Source organism: Oreochromis niloticus, linkage group LG7 (genome assembly GCF_001858045.2).
Source record: "Oreochromis niloticus isolate F11D_XX linkage group LG7, O_niloticus_UMD_NMBU, whole genome shotgun sequence".
Classification (NCBI taxonomy): Eukaryota; Metazoa; Chordata; class Actinopteri; order Cichliformes; family Cichlidae; genus Oreochromis; species Oreochromis niloticus.
The window spans coordinates 52,279,618-52,295,333 of NC_031972.2; the positions used below are offsets into that span (position 1 = coordinate 52,279,618).

The 15,716-nt window shown below is 41.3% G+C and overlaps 1 protein-coding gene across 2 annotated transcripts; it reads left to right on the forward strand.

The window, feature by feature from the left end:
• Nucleotides 1-303: 303 nt before the first annotated feature.
• On the forward strand, nt 304-15,582 carry LOC102081637 (proprotein convertase subtilisin/kexin type 5). Of its 2 annotated transcripts, none has more exons than XM_019361624.2 (16): nt 304-1,052; nt 2,540-2,743; nt 2,827-2,895; nt 3,038-3,077; nt 5,521-5,666; nt 6,425-6,619; nt 9,152-9,238; nt 9,346-9,544; nt 9,677-9,900; nt 9,989-10,231; nt 11,780-12,025; nt 12,426-12,621; nt 12,901-13,106; nt 14,120-14,220; nt 14,695-14,866; nt 14,944-15,582. In XM_019361624.2, exons 1-16 carry the CDS (start codon nt 674-676, stop codon nt 15,294-15,296), a joined length of 3,060 nt encoding a protein of 1,019 aa, XP_019217169.1. In that variant the 5' UTR covers nt 304-673; the 3' UTR covers nt 15,297-15,582. The 2 variants fall into 2 exon arrangements, with proteins under 2 accessions (XP_019217169.1, XP_005470770.1); XM_005470713.4 differs by having other exon boundaries at nt 318-1,052; nt 3,035-3,077.
• The last annotated feature ends 134 nt before the right edge of the window (nt 15,583-15,716 follow it).

The following is a 15,716-nucleotide window of genomic DNA, read 5'->3' on the forward strand; positions in this document are numbered from 1 at the left end:
ACGTCTGCCTCTGACGAGCCCTTTTTTTTTTGCACACGCCCTCGCATGCGCATCCAGCATTTGGCCGCCAGAGGCCGCTGTGCATGAACCAATAAAGAAAAAAACAGGAAAGAAATGAAAAGCCAGCGTAATCACAGACTGTACGAAACTCCAGTGACTGCAAAGCTATTCTCCTGAGATTAAAAACACACTGAAGACTGCTGCACTCATTTACCACTTTATTAGGAACACCTGTGGATATTTAAATCTGTCATACATTTCACAAGGCTTCTACATTTTAGGTTTTAATTACTTTAAAACAAAAAAATAAGATAAAAAAGGGGGGATTAGTCTGCATAACGTTTATTACTGATGTCAAAATAGGTGACGATGGTGGTGATGAAGTAGACCTCTGGGTTAATGGGGTAGACAATAGGTTAGGAAATCTTTTACATATATATATATAGTTTTTCATTTTTCTTCAAAGTTCTGTCATACACAGGCAAAATCTCGAGTTTCTACAAGAAACAAATTCTCCAACAGTATTTCATGGTGTTATTTTAGTAGACGTACCTAACAGGTAGACGTTTGGTTTGGGATCTATATTCCAGTGCTGGGGAAATTATTTATCTATCTTTCTATCGTGACTCACAGAGACTGGGTGTTTTCTCATTTTCTTTGGCTCATTGACTAAATGCTCACCGCGGTCCATTCTCATTGTCCAGTGTTTCACTTGAACTGGTCCAGCAAGTTATCTCTGGGCTGGTGCCTCACACCGAGCCCCCATATCGATCCGCCAGCTTTACCTGCCGCACGGACACTGCGTCTTTGGAGACAGTCCTCACTGTTTGCCGTCTTTCTCACTTTCAACCGAAAGTCCTCGGGCACAGCCATGAGGTCCTTCGTCGCGTTTGTCATTCTCCTGGTCTTCTGCGTTGGATTTACTGGATGTAAACCCTCGTCGCCCTGTCCGAGTGGCCAGTTTATGCTGAAGAACCAGTGTGTCCTGTGTCATCCCACCTGCTCCGAGTGCTACGGACACGAGCTGTTTGAATGCACTACCTGTGGAGTTTGTGAGTAGGGTTTCCTTAGCACGTATAACGCAGTGAATATAGGGCTGTTGTTGATGGCTTTCTCAAATGAAAAAAGGCGATGTTTATTAAATATCCATTACATTTTCCCCACACACTAGCTTACAGTGCATTTGATATACCCACGGATTTTTTTTAAAGTCGTGTATCTTATGTGACAATAACTTAAGTTTTCATCATCATTGGCAAAAAGATCCAACATACTACCTATGAAATGAGGACATGAGAGCACTAAATTTGCATGCCATTGTTCATATAATAGTTTTTGGTTTTTTTTGAAGGATTTTATTATAATTTGTTATTATTTTACCACGCAGATACCAGGATTATGGCAAAGACCTGTTGACGACTCAGTAATCCAGTTTTTTTTTTTTTTTTTTACTAGTCTATTTAATGATTACCCAGCTCTTTAAAAAAGGCTTTTGTTCGACGAGGAGCATTCAGCTCTGGTTTACCATTTACTCTTGTTAAACAATCAGAGAGGGTGGCTGTAGGACTTGCTGGCTACCTTTGAAATAGGGAAGGGCTGAATGTATGATCGTTTTTCACCCGAGTTTTCACGGTGTAATGTGATCATGTCAGAAAGAGGCCTTTGTTAATCAGAACAGGGAAAAAATATCTGGAAGAGCTGGAAGTAGTCCTGTTGCAGTTGACTAGGCTCAACCTGCAAAAGCTGCAAGTCTGTCCCTCTTTCCCTCACACTCTCCCTCCCGTGAACACACATTACTGATTATCTTACTACACATTCTTGTCTGATGGACCTATGCTTAGTTGTCATGTGCCATATTTTTCTGATCATGCTGTGATTGAGGGAAATGGAAGGATAGGAGAGGCAGCAGCAGCAGCTTGCAGCCGCTCTCGTCCCTGTCTCACACATCTTCTGTGTGGCGCTGAGCAGATGAGACAATGCTGTAACTCGGCTGCTCTCAGAGATGCCTCAGGTGCCACAGGTGCCTTGCTAGGCTAGTGGCAGGTGGCAGAGCATTAATCATGAGGGCCAACACAAGGCTGTCTCTGCCTACAGCTCTGATCTCTGGTCTGCCGCTAATTGCCAGTGTTTATATTAGTTGGAGCATCAGTCAAGAAGTGATCTGGCACTGTTGCTGTCTGCAGTCAGTCTGCAGTCAGTTTATAATGATGCTTATGCCTTCCATTTTCCAGCCACTATTCTCTGTTTTTATTAAATATGCATGTGAAATCTCTGAATCAAGCGCCTCCCAGCAGTTGCCACAGATTCCCTCAGCAATCCTCATCTTTCATTAGGCACTTACTTTTACACAGTTGCCATGTCTTTTTAACTTTCCTTCATCCGACTGGCTGTCGGATGAAGGAAAGATTAAAGCTTACCTCTGTATTTATTTCGTGAATCCGAATGTTTTTCACTCTCAGAATACGGCAAACAGCATTTTTATGATAAGGGAAAATAGAGTATGCTAACAGCTCCTCCGTGACCTCCTCTTCCTCCTCAGATGAAGACGGACAGGAACGTTTCCTCCACCAAGGTCGCTGTCGGACACACTGCCCACGGGGATTCTATCCTGACAGGGGTCACTATGCCTGCCTGCCCTGCATAGCCAATTGTGAACTGTGCACAGATGGCAACATATGTGCCAAGTGTCGAGGACATTACAAACTTCACAATGGGGTCTGCCAAACAGCACTGTGCAGCATAGGTAAGTGCAAAACAGAGTTTTTGTGGAGGCGATATCTTTGCCTAACAGAGAGGCATTCAGTATTCTGGGCCTCTGTGTTTCAGGGCAGGTGCAGGACCCTGATACAGGAGAGTGCATTGACTGTGAAATTGGCTGCAAAACATGTTACACAGGTAAACATGCTTTCTGTATGAGGCCCACACACCATTACTGTTTAGCGATGTATATTAAAACCCCCATGATAAAGGAGCACAATGCACTTTGTTTCTCCCTATGAATGCTAATTAATCACCTTTTCTCCTCTGTTCCCAGAAGACCCAGAGATCTGTAGCAGCTGTGTTGAAGGTTACTTTCTGTGAGTGTTTTTTTTCTTAGCTTATTATTATATTTTGATAACTGTGTTTTCCTCCTGTTCTGCTCTGAAATCATCCACAGACAACGGCGTCATTTGGGAATTATCTTTTCATTGTTTATGGATTTGACAGGTATTTTCTATTAGTTTGAATATTAGTAATTATTAGTAAAAAAACACAAAAAATTGAAATCATTATTTGCTGTAATTTCTTCTCTGATTTTTTACAGTTTTAAAATTAGTTAATCAGTTTACGCTTATAAATTTGAGTCCAAAAGGACTGAAATGTTGCAAATAGTAAAATGAGAAAACTCGACTTAGTTATTTGTTTTCCAGCATGGAACAGTTATGCTTTTGCATGCTATGCTTTATGATTTTTCAAACAGTTTTTCTTTTTTTTATGGAGATTAAATATGCTGCCAAGAAACAATTAACCTCACAACGACCCTGTAATTGTTTTTTATATTCATTGGTATTGCTTTGCAGGAAAAAAACCAACAACAACAAAAACTGAGTCTGGTAAATCTATATGCACTGTGAGGCATTATATGGCCAACCATTTCACAAATTGCTTATCAGAATATGCTTAGCTTTCTTGCCTCTACAGAAAATTGCATCTATGTTCCTGTTTACACCAGCTTATCAATTGGACGCAGTGTGTAACACAGGTTATAGAGCCTGAACAGACCCCCAATTGTGCACTCCTCCCCTGAGTTTAGGCCTCCTGGAATCGTCTGAATCAGGTTACCTTCCATTCAGAATCATACGCTGTTACCTGAGCCTTGGTTTTGAGCTCAGAAGAGACTTAACAAAGTGTTCTTATATGTGAGGAGTAGAGAAAAACAAGTAGAGATGGAAGAGCTGCAAGAAAATCCAGCACCTGCTTTTGTGGATGCTACACAGGTTTATTGGGGTAGTCTATTTTTCTGCATCTGCTTGTGTAGTTTTCTTTAAAAGTATGGTTTTAGAGATTCAATATGACTTTTCATCTTAGCATTCTATGTTGTTATAGCTGTTATATATCTACATGTGTAGCAGATAAAAATAAAATAAATATAATCCAGCAGGGAGCTGTTATAAATTGGAAAAACAGCCACACTGCAACAGATTGTGACAGTTTCGAGCACTGAAAGAAATTCCTCCTTTTGAGATTTTGCTGGTAGTAGTAGTGAAAAATGTTAAAGTTCGACAGCTTTGGCATAGCCATGAATCAGTGAGGCCAGTGTTACTCTTGCATTAAACGCCGTCTTTTAAAAGAAATCACAGCATGATGGATGTTTGGTATTTATTGGCATTTACCTTCCTCCCCAAGGAACCAAAAAGTGCAGCAAAACCAAAAATTGCTGTGATTCATTCTCACTATAATTTAAATCATTCATTTCCTGGGGCTTTCTCTTTTCTGAGACTACCTGCAGTATATTTTCTTCCTTACTAACAAAGTCCAGGACTAAAAGACCTAAACAGAAGTTGCGTTGGAAATGCAAATGTGCTCTTCTGGAATGGATAGCCTGGTGTTTGCACAGGGGGATTCTTAAACATCCTGCAGATTTTAAAGCAGAGACGGGGCCTGGTTTGTACCAGCTGCTATTGTGAACCACTTGATGGATGCAGTGTGGCGCCTCCAGCTGTTCCTCCTCAAACAACCCCCACATCTTAACACCAGATCCACGGCAACGCAGTAGGAAGGGCAGGTTGGGCTGTCACTGGTCAGGTTCCCTTATGTAGGAAGGTGGTGGAATAGGCTACACAAGATGCTGCATCACATATGTTGGTGGCTTATTTGCTGCTTGGCTTGCTTTAAGTCCCTCTTTCTTTAATGTTTTAGCGTGACATCTTTGCAAATCAAATCTTCACTTTTTTTAAAGCTCGTTTCTAGGGCAGCTGTCTCATGTTTAATAAGACAGTTAAGCCCCGAAGGACTGATAGGATAGGTTAATGACAGAAATCACCCCATACCTAAGGGCTACAAATAAAACACCAATTATCTTTTTGCCTTAAGAAGAAAGTAGAACCACAATATGCTTGGAGAAAGCCAGCCTACATTGTGCTTCCTGTCCCTACTGTTGTTCGTCTAAACTGCATGAGTTGGGAGAGGAGTGCTCTGAAGTCAACAGTTCATCTACAGGTGTACGGCTTACTGACACAGTGCATGTTGGGATTACCGCTTGTGTGCGGTATACTTTGTGTTTCTGCTGCCACCAGATCATGGTGCTTTTCATCGGCTTTTTTGATATCACAATAGTTCTGTCAGCATGTTTGCTTTGCAAAACAGAGTCTACTTTCATTTAATAGCTGTGGCAGGGAGTTCAAGTAATGCAGTCACTGACCTATTAAAAGTTCTACTGAGGAAAAATACTTTGCTAATTGCCAGGGATTATTATTTCTCAACACTTGCAAACAAGTTAAAGAAACCAATGGAAGATTTTCAATGAACCTTTCTCTACAGTTTCAGGCACCAGTGTCGCAGACATTGTCCTCAGAGCACCTATGAGGACAGAGGCAGGCGTGTCTGTCTCTCCTGCCCAGCGCCATGTGAAGACTGCAGGAATAACACGCACTGCTTTGCCTGCCAGCCTGGTTACTTTCTCAATGGTAGAAGCAAATAACAATCATATATCTATGCTTTCCGTACTATCAGTATACTAAATGATGCAGATGTTCCACACCACACTAAAAGAGTATATTCAATATATTCTTTAATCACTTTGTTTTTGAGACTATCCAAAGACAAATGAAAGCACTCTGAGTCTTAATTTGGCTTGCAAAACATGTTCATTTAAGCAAATCTGTAACATAAGATATGCAAATGTATGATTTATGCAAACAAAGAAGAAGGGATTGTGTTTTTGTGTTCTGTAGGCATGGGAGAAAAAGGTCGGAGACTGTAAATAAAGCCTGGAAACAAAGCTATAGTAAAGAAAGATTGGCGAGCCCACTGCTGCACTAATCGGCCTCCACCTTCTCTAGCTACAAGGTCCAGTTTCCGAAAAAAAAAAAAAAAAATCTAGGTCATTGTTTTGTGCCTGGGCAGTCAGATGGAATTTGGAGAGAGAGTGATCCTATAAGGGCAGGCAAAGGAGAAGGATTTACACAGCAGTGCACAGCTCACTTATGAGAATAAGTTTATCAGCACCATTTACAGAATAAATAGTGTTTTACAAATCAAAGTAACTTCTTAGGGTTTCTCTTGACTTATTTCTACAGAGAAAAAGTAGATGAGAACATGTAGAGAAGTGCTTTTGTCTGCTATAGTATCCATGTTTTTAAGATTGTCAGTATAGAAGAAATGCTGTAATGGAATAATGTCATAATAACATCAGTCCCTCTCTGTGCCTCTGTGTCTGTGTCAGAGGGACAATGTATTAAACAGTGTCCTCAGCAAACCTTCAGGGACTCCAGCGGGTGGCGCTGTCAGTCTTGCCACAGCTCGTGCCAGACATGCCACGGACCTCGTGCAACAGACTGCGACCTTTGTCCTGGTGGGAATTTTCCTGTACATGGACAGTGTCCTCACATTAACTGCCCACAGGGACAGTATTTTGATGGTAAGTAGAAGCAGCACAATGAAAGCTGACTTAGGCTGGTTAAAAAAGAAGTTTTACGTGATCCACTGTAATCCAGGTAAATTACAGATTTACAAATTTATGAACAAAAGGACAGAATGACATATCAGGTCATAGCTGAATCACAGAAAACACTTGTAACACGATGCTTCTGTGAGTCCCTGGTGGAAATGATTGCTTTTCTCTTTTGGGTGACACTGGAGGTCAGTACACTGTCCCAGAAATGTGGAGGGATTCATCGTCCTGCTCAAGGACACTTTAGGAAGTTGATACTTGCTGCTGAGCCCACAAGCTTGAACCCTGCTGCAGGACCTCAGGGGTCATCTGCCTCAAGCATCTACCTCTCCAGCCCCTTCTCTTTTGTGTCTGTGTCGCCAGCACTTGGATACAAGACTCCATTGTTCTTGTTATCAGCCGTACACGGTTAATAAGTCGATTGTTTTAATTTCCACATCGTTGGTTTTATTATTTGCTTACATCTGTGGATAAGCCAGTTCGCATTCAGCCATCAAGTATTTTTCCTTGCTATATACTGCTATTGTAAGGAAACGGCTTCATTTAAAACATTCTACTTCTTGGGTTTCCATTTTAACCCAGGTGTCATTCCCCATATCTGTAAAACTGACCAGGTGCTGTCACTTTGAAGGAGCCAAGAGCTGTTATTAAGATGCGCATTTGCAATTTAGTGTAATTTTTTTAAACACTAGTACCTGTTTTATCCTTAGGCAACACTGAACATGAATGGTTTTAAAGCAATACCTTTTCTAAATGTTTGCTTTTGAATACAGAATGCAATAGTCCAAAAGCTCCTGATTATCAATCATTTCTGTTTATTTCTGCCCATAGAGCCCTTTCTTATAGTCTATTTGTGCCTGAGACACTAAAGTTAAGTCTTGTTATGGTTCCCTCTTGTGGTGGGGATGGGTAAAACAAGCTGTGCGCTGTACAGGGAGTGCAGAATTATTAGGCAAGTTGTATTTTTGAGGAATAATTTTATTATTGAACAACAACCATGTTCTCAATGAACCCAAAAAACTCATTAATATCAAAGCTGAATGTTTTTGGAAGTAGTTTTTAGTTTTAGCTATTTTAGGGGGATATCTGTGTGTGCAGGTGACTATTACTGTGCATAATTATTAGGCAACTTAACAAAAAACAAATATACCCATTTCAATTATTTTTACCAGTGAAACCAATATAACATCTCCACATTCACAAATATACATTTCTGACATTCAAAAACAAAACAAAAACAAATCAGCGACCAATATAGCCACCTTTCTTTGCAAGGACACTCAAAAGCCTGCCATCCATGGATTCTGTCAGTGTTTTGATCTGTTCACCATCAACATTGCGTGCAGCAGCAACCACAGCCTCCCAGACACTGTTCAGAGAGGTGTACTGTTTTCCCTCCTTGTAAATCTCACATTTGATGATGGACCACAGGTTCTCAATGGGGTTCAGATCAGGTGAACAAGGAGGCCATGTCATTAGTTTTTCTTCTTTTATACCCTTTCTTTCCAGCCACGCTGTGGAGTACTTGGATGCGTGTGATGGAGCATTGTCCTGCATGAAAATCATGTTTTTCTTGAAGGATGCAGACTTCTTCCTGTACCACTGCTTGAAGAAGGTGTCTTCCAGAAACTGGCAGTAGGACTGGGAGTTGAGCTTGACTCCATCCTCAACCCGAAAAGGCCCCACAAGCTCATCTTTGATGATACCAGCCCAAACCAGTACTCCACCTCCACCTTGCTGGCGTCTGAGTCGGACTGGAGCTCTCTGCCCTTTACCAATCCAGCCACGGGCCCATCCATCTGGCCCATCAAGACTCACTCTCATTTCATCAGTCCATAAAACCTTAGAAAAATCAGTCTTGAGATATTTCTTGGCCCAGTCTTGACGTTTCAGCTTGTGTGTCTTGTTCAGTGGTGGTCGTCTTTCAGCCTTTCTTACCTTGGCCATGTCTCTGAGTATTGCACACCTTGTGCTTTTGGGCACTCCAGTGATGTTGCAGCTCTGAAATATGGCCAAACTGGTGGCAAGTGGCATCTTGGCAGCTGCACGCTTGACTTTTCTCAGTTCATGGGCAGTTATTTTGCGCCTTGGTTTTTCCACACGCTTCTTGCGACCCTGTTGACTATTTTGAATGAAACGCTTGATTGTTCGATGATCACGCTTCAGAAGCTTTGCAATTTTAAGACTGCTGCATCCCTCTGCAAGATATCTCACTATTTTTGACTTTTCTGAGCCTGTCAAATCCTTCTTTTGGCCCATTTTGCCAAAGGAAAGGAAGTTGCCTAATAATTATGCACACCTGATATAGGGTGTTGATATCATTAGACCACACCCCTTCTCATTACAGAGATGCACATCACCTAATATGCTTAATTGGTAGTAGGCTTTCAAGCCTATACAGCTTGGAGTAAGACAACATGCATGAAGAGGATGATGTGGACAAAATGCTCATTTGCCTAATAATTCTGCACTCCCTGTATGTATATTTTTTGCATCCAGGGAAATATGGTGAATGCCACACATGCGATGTTTCCTGTAAGACCTGTTTTGGCCCACAGGCACTGGATTGTTCTTCTTGTTTTAAAGGTAATATTTACTGCTTTTAGCCTTTCAGATTAAACGATCTTAATTGCAATGTTAATTCTTGATGCCAATCGTGCGAGTGTGGATGTGTGTGTATTTGTGCTTCACAGGGTATTTCCTGGACCAGGACAGTTCCTGTGTAGAGCATTGTCCACCTGGCTCATATGCAAACTCTGCCACTCAGCTGTGTGAGGACTGCTCTCCCAGCTGTGAGGCCTGTGTGGACACCAGTGATAACTGCATCAGCTGTTCCAAAGGCACCGATAAACTTTTTCTCCACCAAGGCCGGTGCTGGTCCAATTGCCCAGAGTAAGCAGTTTGATAAGCAGTGAAACAAACACGGAGCTTGGCAATGATGACACGATCTTCTTCATGCTTCGCTTTTCTTTGTGTGTTTTGTTTTCTCCTGATCATATTGTTTCTTTTGTTTGTTTTCTTTAGAGGTTTCTTTGAGACAGCAGAGGGGTCGTGTGAAGCCTGTGATAGCTCCTGTCTCACATGTGATGAGATCAAATCCCAGTGTCTGTCCTGTGCTGACGGCTACTACCTGGAGAGTGGCATGTGTAGACTCAACTGTTCGCTGGGAATGTATCCTGCAGATGATGGTACCTGCAGACGATGTCCTCCCCACTGTGACGTTTGCTCAGATGATAGGACCTGCTTCCGTGAGTTATTAGCACAGTCAGCAGATTTAAAAGATATAATGTTCGATACAGGTGAGGGATTTGCGTTACAAATTTTTCCCCCCTCCAGGTTGCAGTTTCCTTTACTTGATGCTGAACGGTGAGTGTAAGGCTAGTTGTCCTGTGGGCTATTATGAGGACATGGAGGAGGGCCGCTGCGGTCAGTGCCACCCTACGTGTGGCAGCTGTTCAGGGCCTTCAGCGGATGATTGTGAGACCTGCTCAACCTATAGCCCCAAGCTCTATAAAGGTGTATGCTCAAAGGACTGCCCCGCTGGTACTTACTATGAGACTGCAGCTATGGAGTGTCAAGGTGAGCACCTGGATTCACAGATTTGGTTTGGTTTTAAACACCAAATATGTGGAGTTTTCTTGTTACGGCTTCACCGTTCTACAGCAAGATGTCTTATTAGTTTTAATGATGCTACTACATCAGTTCAAAGACCATAAATTCAGATGTCAAAATGATTAAAATACATTTTGACATCTGAATTTTAGAAAAAAAGACCAAATCAGGGAGGTAGGTTCTAATTTTCAGATGGCTGCTCTTCCTTAAATATTTATTCAATTTTGATAAAATTGAAATTTTAGAAATTGAAACTATAGCAAGTATGAAATGCAACTGTCAAATTTCATTTCATTTAAATCCAATGATATTACCTCTGTTTGAGTTTTGGATTTGACCTTCCTATTAGCAGGAATTCTGCAATGTTGCAAAGTTATTTGTTTTTACCCCTCAGGCGTAAAAGGCTGATGGGGTGTGGTTGTCACCCTGCCGAGCGGGTGGCTGGCATGAACGCCCATGTTTATGAATGTGATAACTCGAGAAGGAAACCACCTAAGACTTTCAAATCAATACCATGGGTGCACATACTAAAAATTTCAGAAAACTTCAAATCTGGGTGACCTCGACCTCAAGGTCAGAAGTCAAGTTTTCTGAAAATCTTGTGAATGTGATAACTTCAGAACAAAGCAACATAGGATTTTCACATTTATACCATAGGTGCATCTACTAGGAGCCTGAGGGGTACTACTGGCACCACCAGTATTTTTTAAGATAACCCCACAAGTAATATTCTCTAATTTTCTTTCACAATGTGTTGCTGAAAGTACTTTGACTCACAGGACTTGCACCTATGTAATATAGAGTTGGGATATCCCTTTGTATAAGTAGTTGGATAAATTAACATGTAGATGTGTTGCAATTGATCAAACTGACCCCTTCCATATCATAGTTTTTAGGGAATTAATGTAAAACAAGCCCAGAGTTATTATTATTGTATTTTCTGATTCGTTTTTATTACAGAACTTTTTAAAAGCAGTTTGCTCATAGTCCTGCAGTATTATAGTATTTATACTATACTGTAGTGTTTATACAGTCGTACCTATACGACTGTATAAATTAGATCATAATGTAAAATAAATCAGCTTGCAGCACCACATTCCTTCCAGCAGAAGTGCTGATTTTGTTTCACTGTACAGGTCCTATTCTGACCATTTGAATTTGTGTGTCAGCAATCGGTTCTGGATCTCGGTGAGTTCTGGAAACCTTGAAAAGCGAGATCATCCAATTTTCTCCTCACACCTTCTATTAGACGTTCTTTTCCATACTAATTACCTTGAATAATGTTAATGCTTGAATAAGCATTAAAAATAAAATAAAACAGAAAATGTGTAACAAAGGGAGGTTAATGCAGTGGCCAAAAGCAATTACTAAACTCACAACTGAGTGATAATGAAATAAGCTATTTGCTTAAAATGAATTTCATTCGGCTCTAAAACATGATTATCGCATCCTGTTGTGTAAATGTGGTAATGTGACATGAAAGTGTTGCAATCTGCTTTGCTTGGTTGTATTTAGAGTGCCACCAGACTTGCCTTAGCTGCTCCGGGCCGGATGCCAACGAGTGCACCCAGTGCGAGAGAGGACTCGTGTTGGATCCAAACACGTTACTGTGTGGTGTGACGGGTGATACAGCCTGCCCACCGGGGACCTACCTACACAACGACCAGTTCACCTGCAAGGGTTGCCACCGACACTGTCTTTCGTGTGAGGGGCCAGGCAACGATGAATGCCAGACCTGTGCTGTGCCCAGATACCTTTACAGTGAGCATTTTCCACAGGTTTATGTGCAGACACAGAGGTGATTTGTGGTATAAATGAAAATCAGCACAAAACTGATTGTTTTAAAGTTGATTTATCATGCAAAGACAAAACAAATCTGAATCATTTATCTTAACTGTTAGCTCTACAGGTGTTTGAAAAAACCTTTTCTCATTTTAATCACTAATGAAATTTTTGGCCCGAGTTATAGACTCTGCTTTTGCATTTAGTGCTCTCACAGCTGGCTTCATAATAATGGCTTTTGTAAGACTATTTAAAAATTTCAGCTCAAGTTAAACAGATTTATGCAGTTGTACAACTACTGGATAGACTGGTTGCTTCTCTGAAGTGAGTACGCCACCAAGTTAAGGTGCTAACTCTGTTGCTGTATGCTTTTTTCCAGACAGCACATGTGTTAATACGTGTCCTGATGGCACGTATACCACAAGGCAGGAAGCTGATGGAAAGATGTTGGGACTCTGTTTGCCTTGTGACCACGTGTGTTCCTCTTGCACTAGTGCATCACCAAGAGATTGTCTTACGTGTTCTCCAGGATATCTGCGGCTCCTTCAGCTCTGTGTCATCCATTGTCCCACTGGGTAGAAAGCTTCATGCTCTATTGCTATTTGTGAAATGTTTACCTTAAGTAGACAAACAATTTCTGCAAACAGACCTTTATGGTTTAGTGACCCCAAATTAGAGATCATACAGTATTTGTTTTGGAAGTGAACCAAAGTTTCTTAGAAATAAAGGGTGTAACGTGGTTTCTCCTTCTTCAGCAACAAAGTAACTTATTGTTAAAGCTTTTTTTTATCAGTTACATATTTGACAGACATGAAGGAAATGTTTTAACCCATTGTTTTTATGCATTTCTTCAGGTATTACAGTGAGGGCTCCCAGTGTCATAAATGTCACCAGTCCTGTGAGCTGTGTACAGGACCGGGGCCCGAGTCTTGCAGGGCATGTCCCCCTCCTCTGCTGGAGCTGAAAGGCACCAAGCTGTGTGTTGAGCGCTGCCCACACCACTTCTATCAATCTAACGACTTCTGCAAACAATGTCATACCAGTTGTCAGACATGCATAGGTAGGTAGAGATGAAATGTCAAACCAGTGACTCAACAGAAACCCATATTTTTAAGTATTCAGACATGTTTTTTACTTTTTATTTGTTTTACTGTGTTACATACATACAGCTTTTTGTTCTAATCATTTAAATTAATTTCAGTTCAGCAAACAGAAATAGAAAATTCCTCCTGAAATGTAACACTGATGTAACTATTCAGACCATTTGCTTTCATTTTAACTCGGGAGTCTCTCGTTTCTCTTGATCATCTTTGAGATGTTTCTGTACCTTGATTGGCACACGAAAACAAAATCAAAGCAGAAGCAAAATGAACTCAAAAGCCCTCCCTAAAGTGCTCGTAGACATGACTGTGTGGAGGCACAGATCCATATTCTTACAGGGACCACATTTGGAGCAACAAGCACTCTTCCTGTAGACAAATGATTCCCAAACTGAGGAATCATGAGAGGAAGATTGTGGTACTAAAGGTGGTAAGGAACCTGGTGACCTCCAGAGAACCTGTGGTGACATGGGGCAAATAGAACATGCATTATAGCAGCACTCCAGTGATCTGGGCTTTATGGCAGAGAGGCTAGATGAGGCGTGTCCTTAGTAGAAGACTTACTGAAGTATGGAGCTTGCAGTAGTACAGTATCTAGCAGCACAGCTTCATCCAGTAGTATTAAATGAAAAACAACTCAGTTTTTACTTTATTTTTTATTTTTGTAGACTGACTGTTCATTGATGAAGGATAAACATTCTTTAAATGGTTTTAGGATACTAATTGGTGGTATGCTGGGGAAGACTGTTGCCTCACAGGCAGTCCTTCTATATGTGGATGTCTGCATGGGTCTCTCCAGTTACTCTGGCTTGTTCTCACAGTGTGATGCACTGGGTTGCAACCACCACCACCTTTGACCCTGAACTGGGGTTTGAATAATTTCTGAATGTACTTTATATTTCCAAACTGTCAATATCGAGGATTCACTTTGGCATTAGGTATCTGCTCAGTGCCTATATGTGTGTGTTTGCAGATGCCTCTCCTCAGGGCTGCTTGACTTGTGACTGGGGCAGCACTTTACAGGACAAAGTCTGCTATCCACGCTGTAAGGAGGGACTGTACTTTTCTGAAGAGGTGGGTTGTGATGTAATGATCATCTTGTCATTGTACTACTCTATGTATCATAAACATTGTATTTAAAGGCAAATGGCAGGTGTTCTCTGTTAAACTGATAGCATACAATCTGCCTACAGATACGAATTGATCACACCTCAGTAAATGAGTGAAATAATATAAACACTGATCCAAATTAGTATTTTAGTTTGGCTGTCGCATATATTCGTAAGCGAGCTACCACGGATGTTCTTTGTATGCCTACTGATGACTAGCTTGTGACAGTACACAAAAGAAAGTACATAGACATCCTTTCAAAACCAGGATGTAGTAAAACAGGATTAACAGTGAGTAAGACTGCGTATTGTCAGGTTAGAACTGTTAGTGGTGAAACAGGCTGGACTATTTGCCTTCCAATCTCTTCCGAGCATAACATAACCTCTGGCATAACCTTTTATCTGTCTAATGTCTATGTGTCTAACTGTTCGATTGTAGGAAACATGTGAGCCTTGCAACAAGTCATGCAGGCATTGCTACGGTCCTGGACCTGACCACTGTCTGACTTGTCACACTGACTCTGCTCTTCATGCTGTGGAGAACCGTTGTGCTCCATGCTGTCAGACTGGAGGCAATTACACCGATTGCTGTGTTTGTGACAGCCGCTCAGGTAGAGCTGCTATCTTTCATAAGTGAAAGAGAACAGTAAATGTGACAGTCTACTAATGGAATTTTGTTTTTTTCTAGCACTGTGTGTGGAGGCCCCCCATCCCAAATCAGGAGATATCCAGGAAACCGATATGAGTTTGTCCTCCAGAACTCTGAAGCACACCTCAGCTGCCTTGCCTGTTGCTCTGCTGCTGGCAATTGGTTTGGCTCTGGCTGTATTTATCTTGGTTAAAGCCCATGCTAGGAAGAGGCTTTGTTGGAAACGAAGCTATGAGAGATTGAGTGGTAGTGCAAACATTAACATGCCCCACGGCGTGCCCGAGCCAGATAGCGGAGATGAGGTAGATGTGGTGTACACCAGCAAAGGTGGATCCGTTTATCGGCGCTACAGCTTCATCCACGAGCAGGACACAGATGCAGACCATTCTTAGATGCAGCTAGAGCTCAGAGTAACTGAGGAATGTGTCAGGATGCTCAGTATCAAGACGGACAAGTAGTCAAAGTTAAAATAGTTAATGTGTAAAAGAGAATGCAGCAGTAATTTGCTTTGATATGTTTCTTTCGACTTCAGGTGAATATTTATTCTATGAAGTGCCTGTATCTGTATAATGGAAATTCTTAGACACGTGAAACAGTAAAGACCGTACACGTTTGTGTAAATGTATATGGGGTTTTTTTTTCAACTTGATATTAAAGTCATGCTTGTGAAACAGTGAATTGGTCATATACTGTAAGTTAAACTTCTTTGTTAGAAAGAGAAAATCTTTTCTAATTTACACCGTTTGAATGCCTTGAAACAAACAACTGCCTTAAACTCTATCATTCTGGTAACGTTATCAGTGTCATCTAGT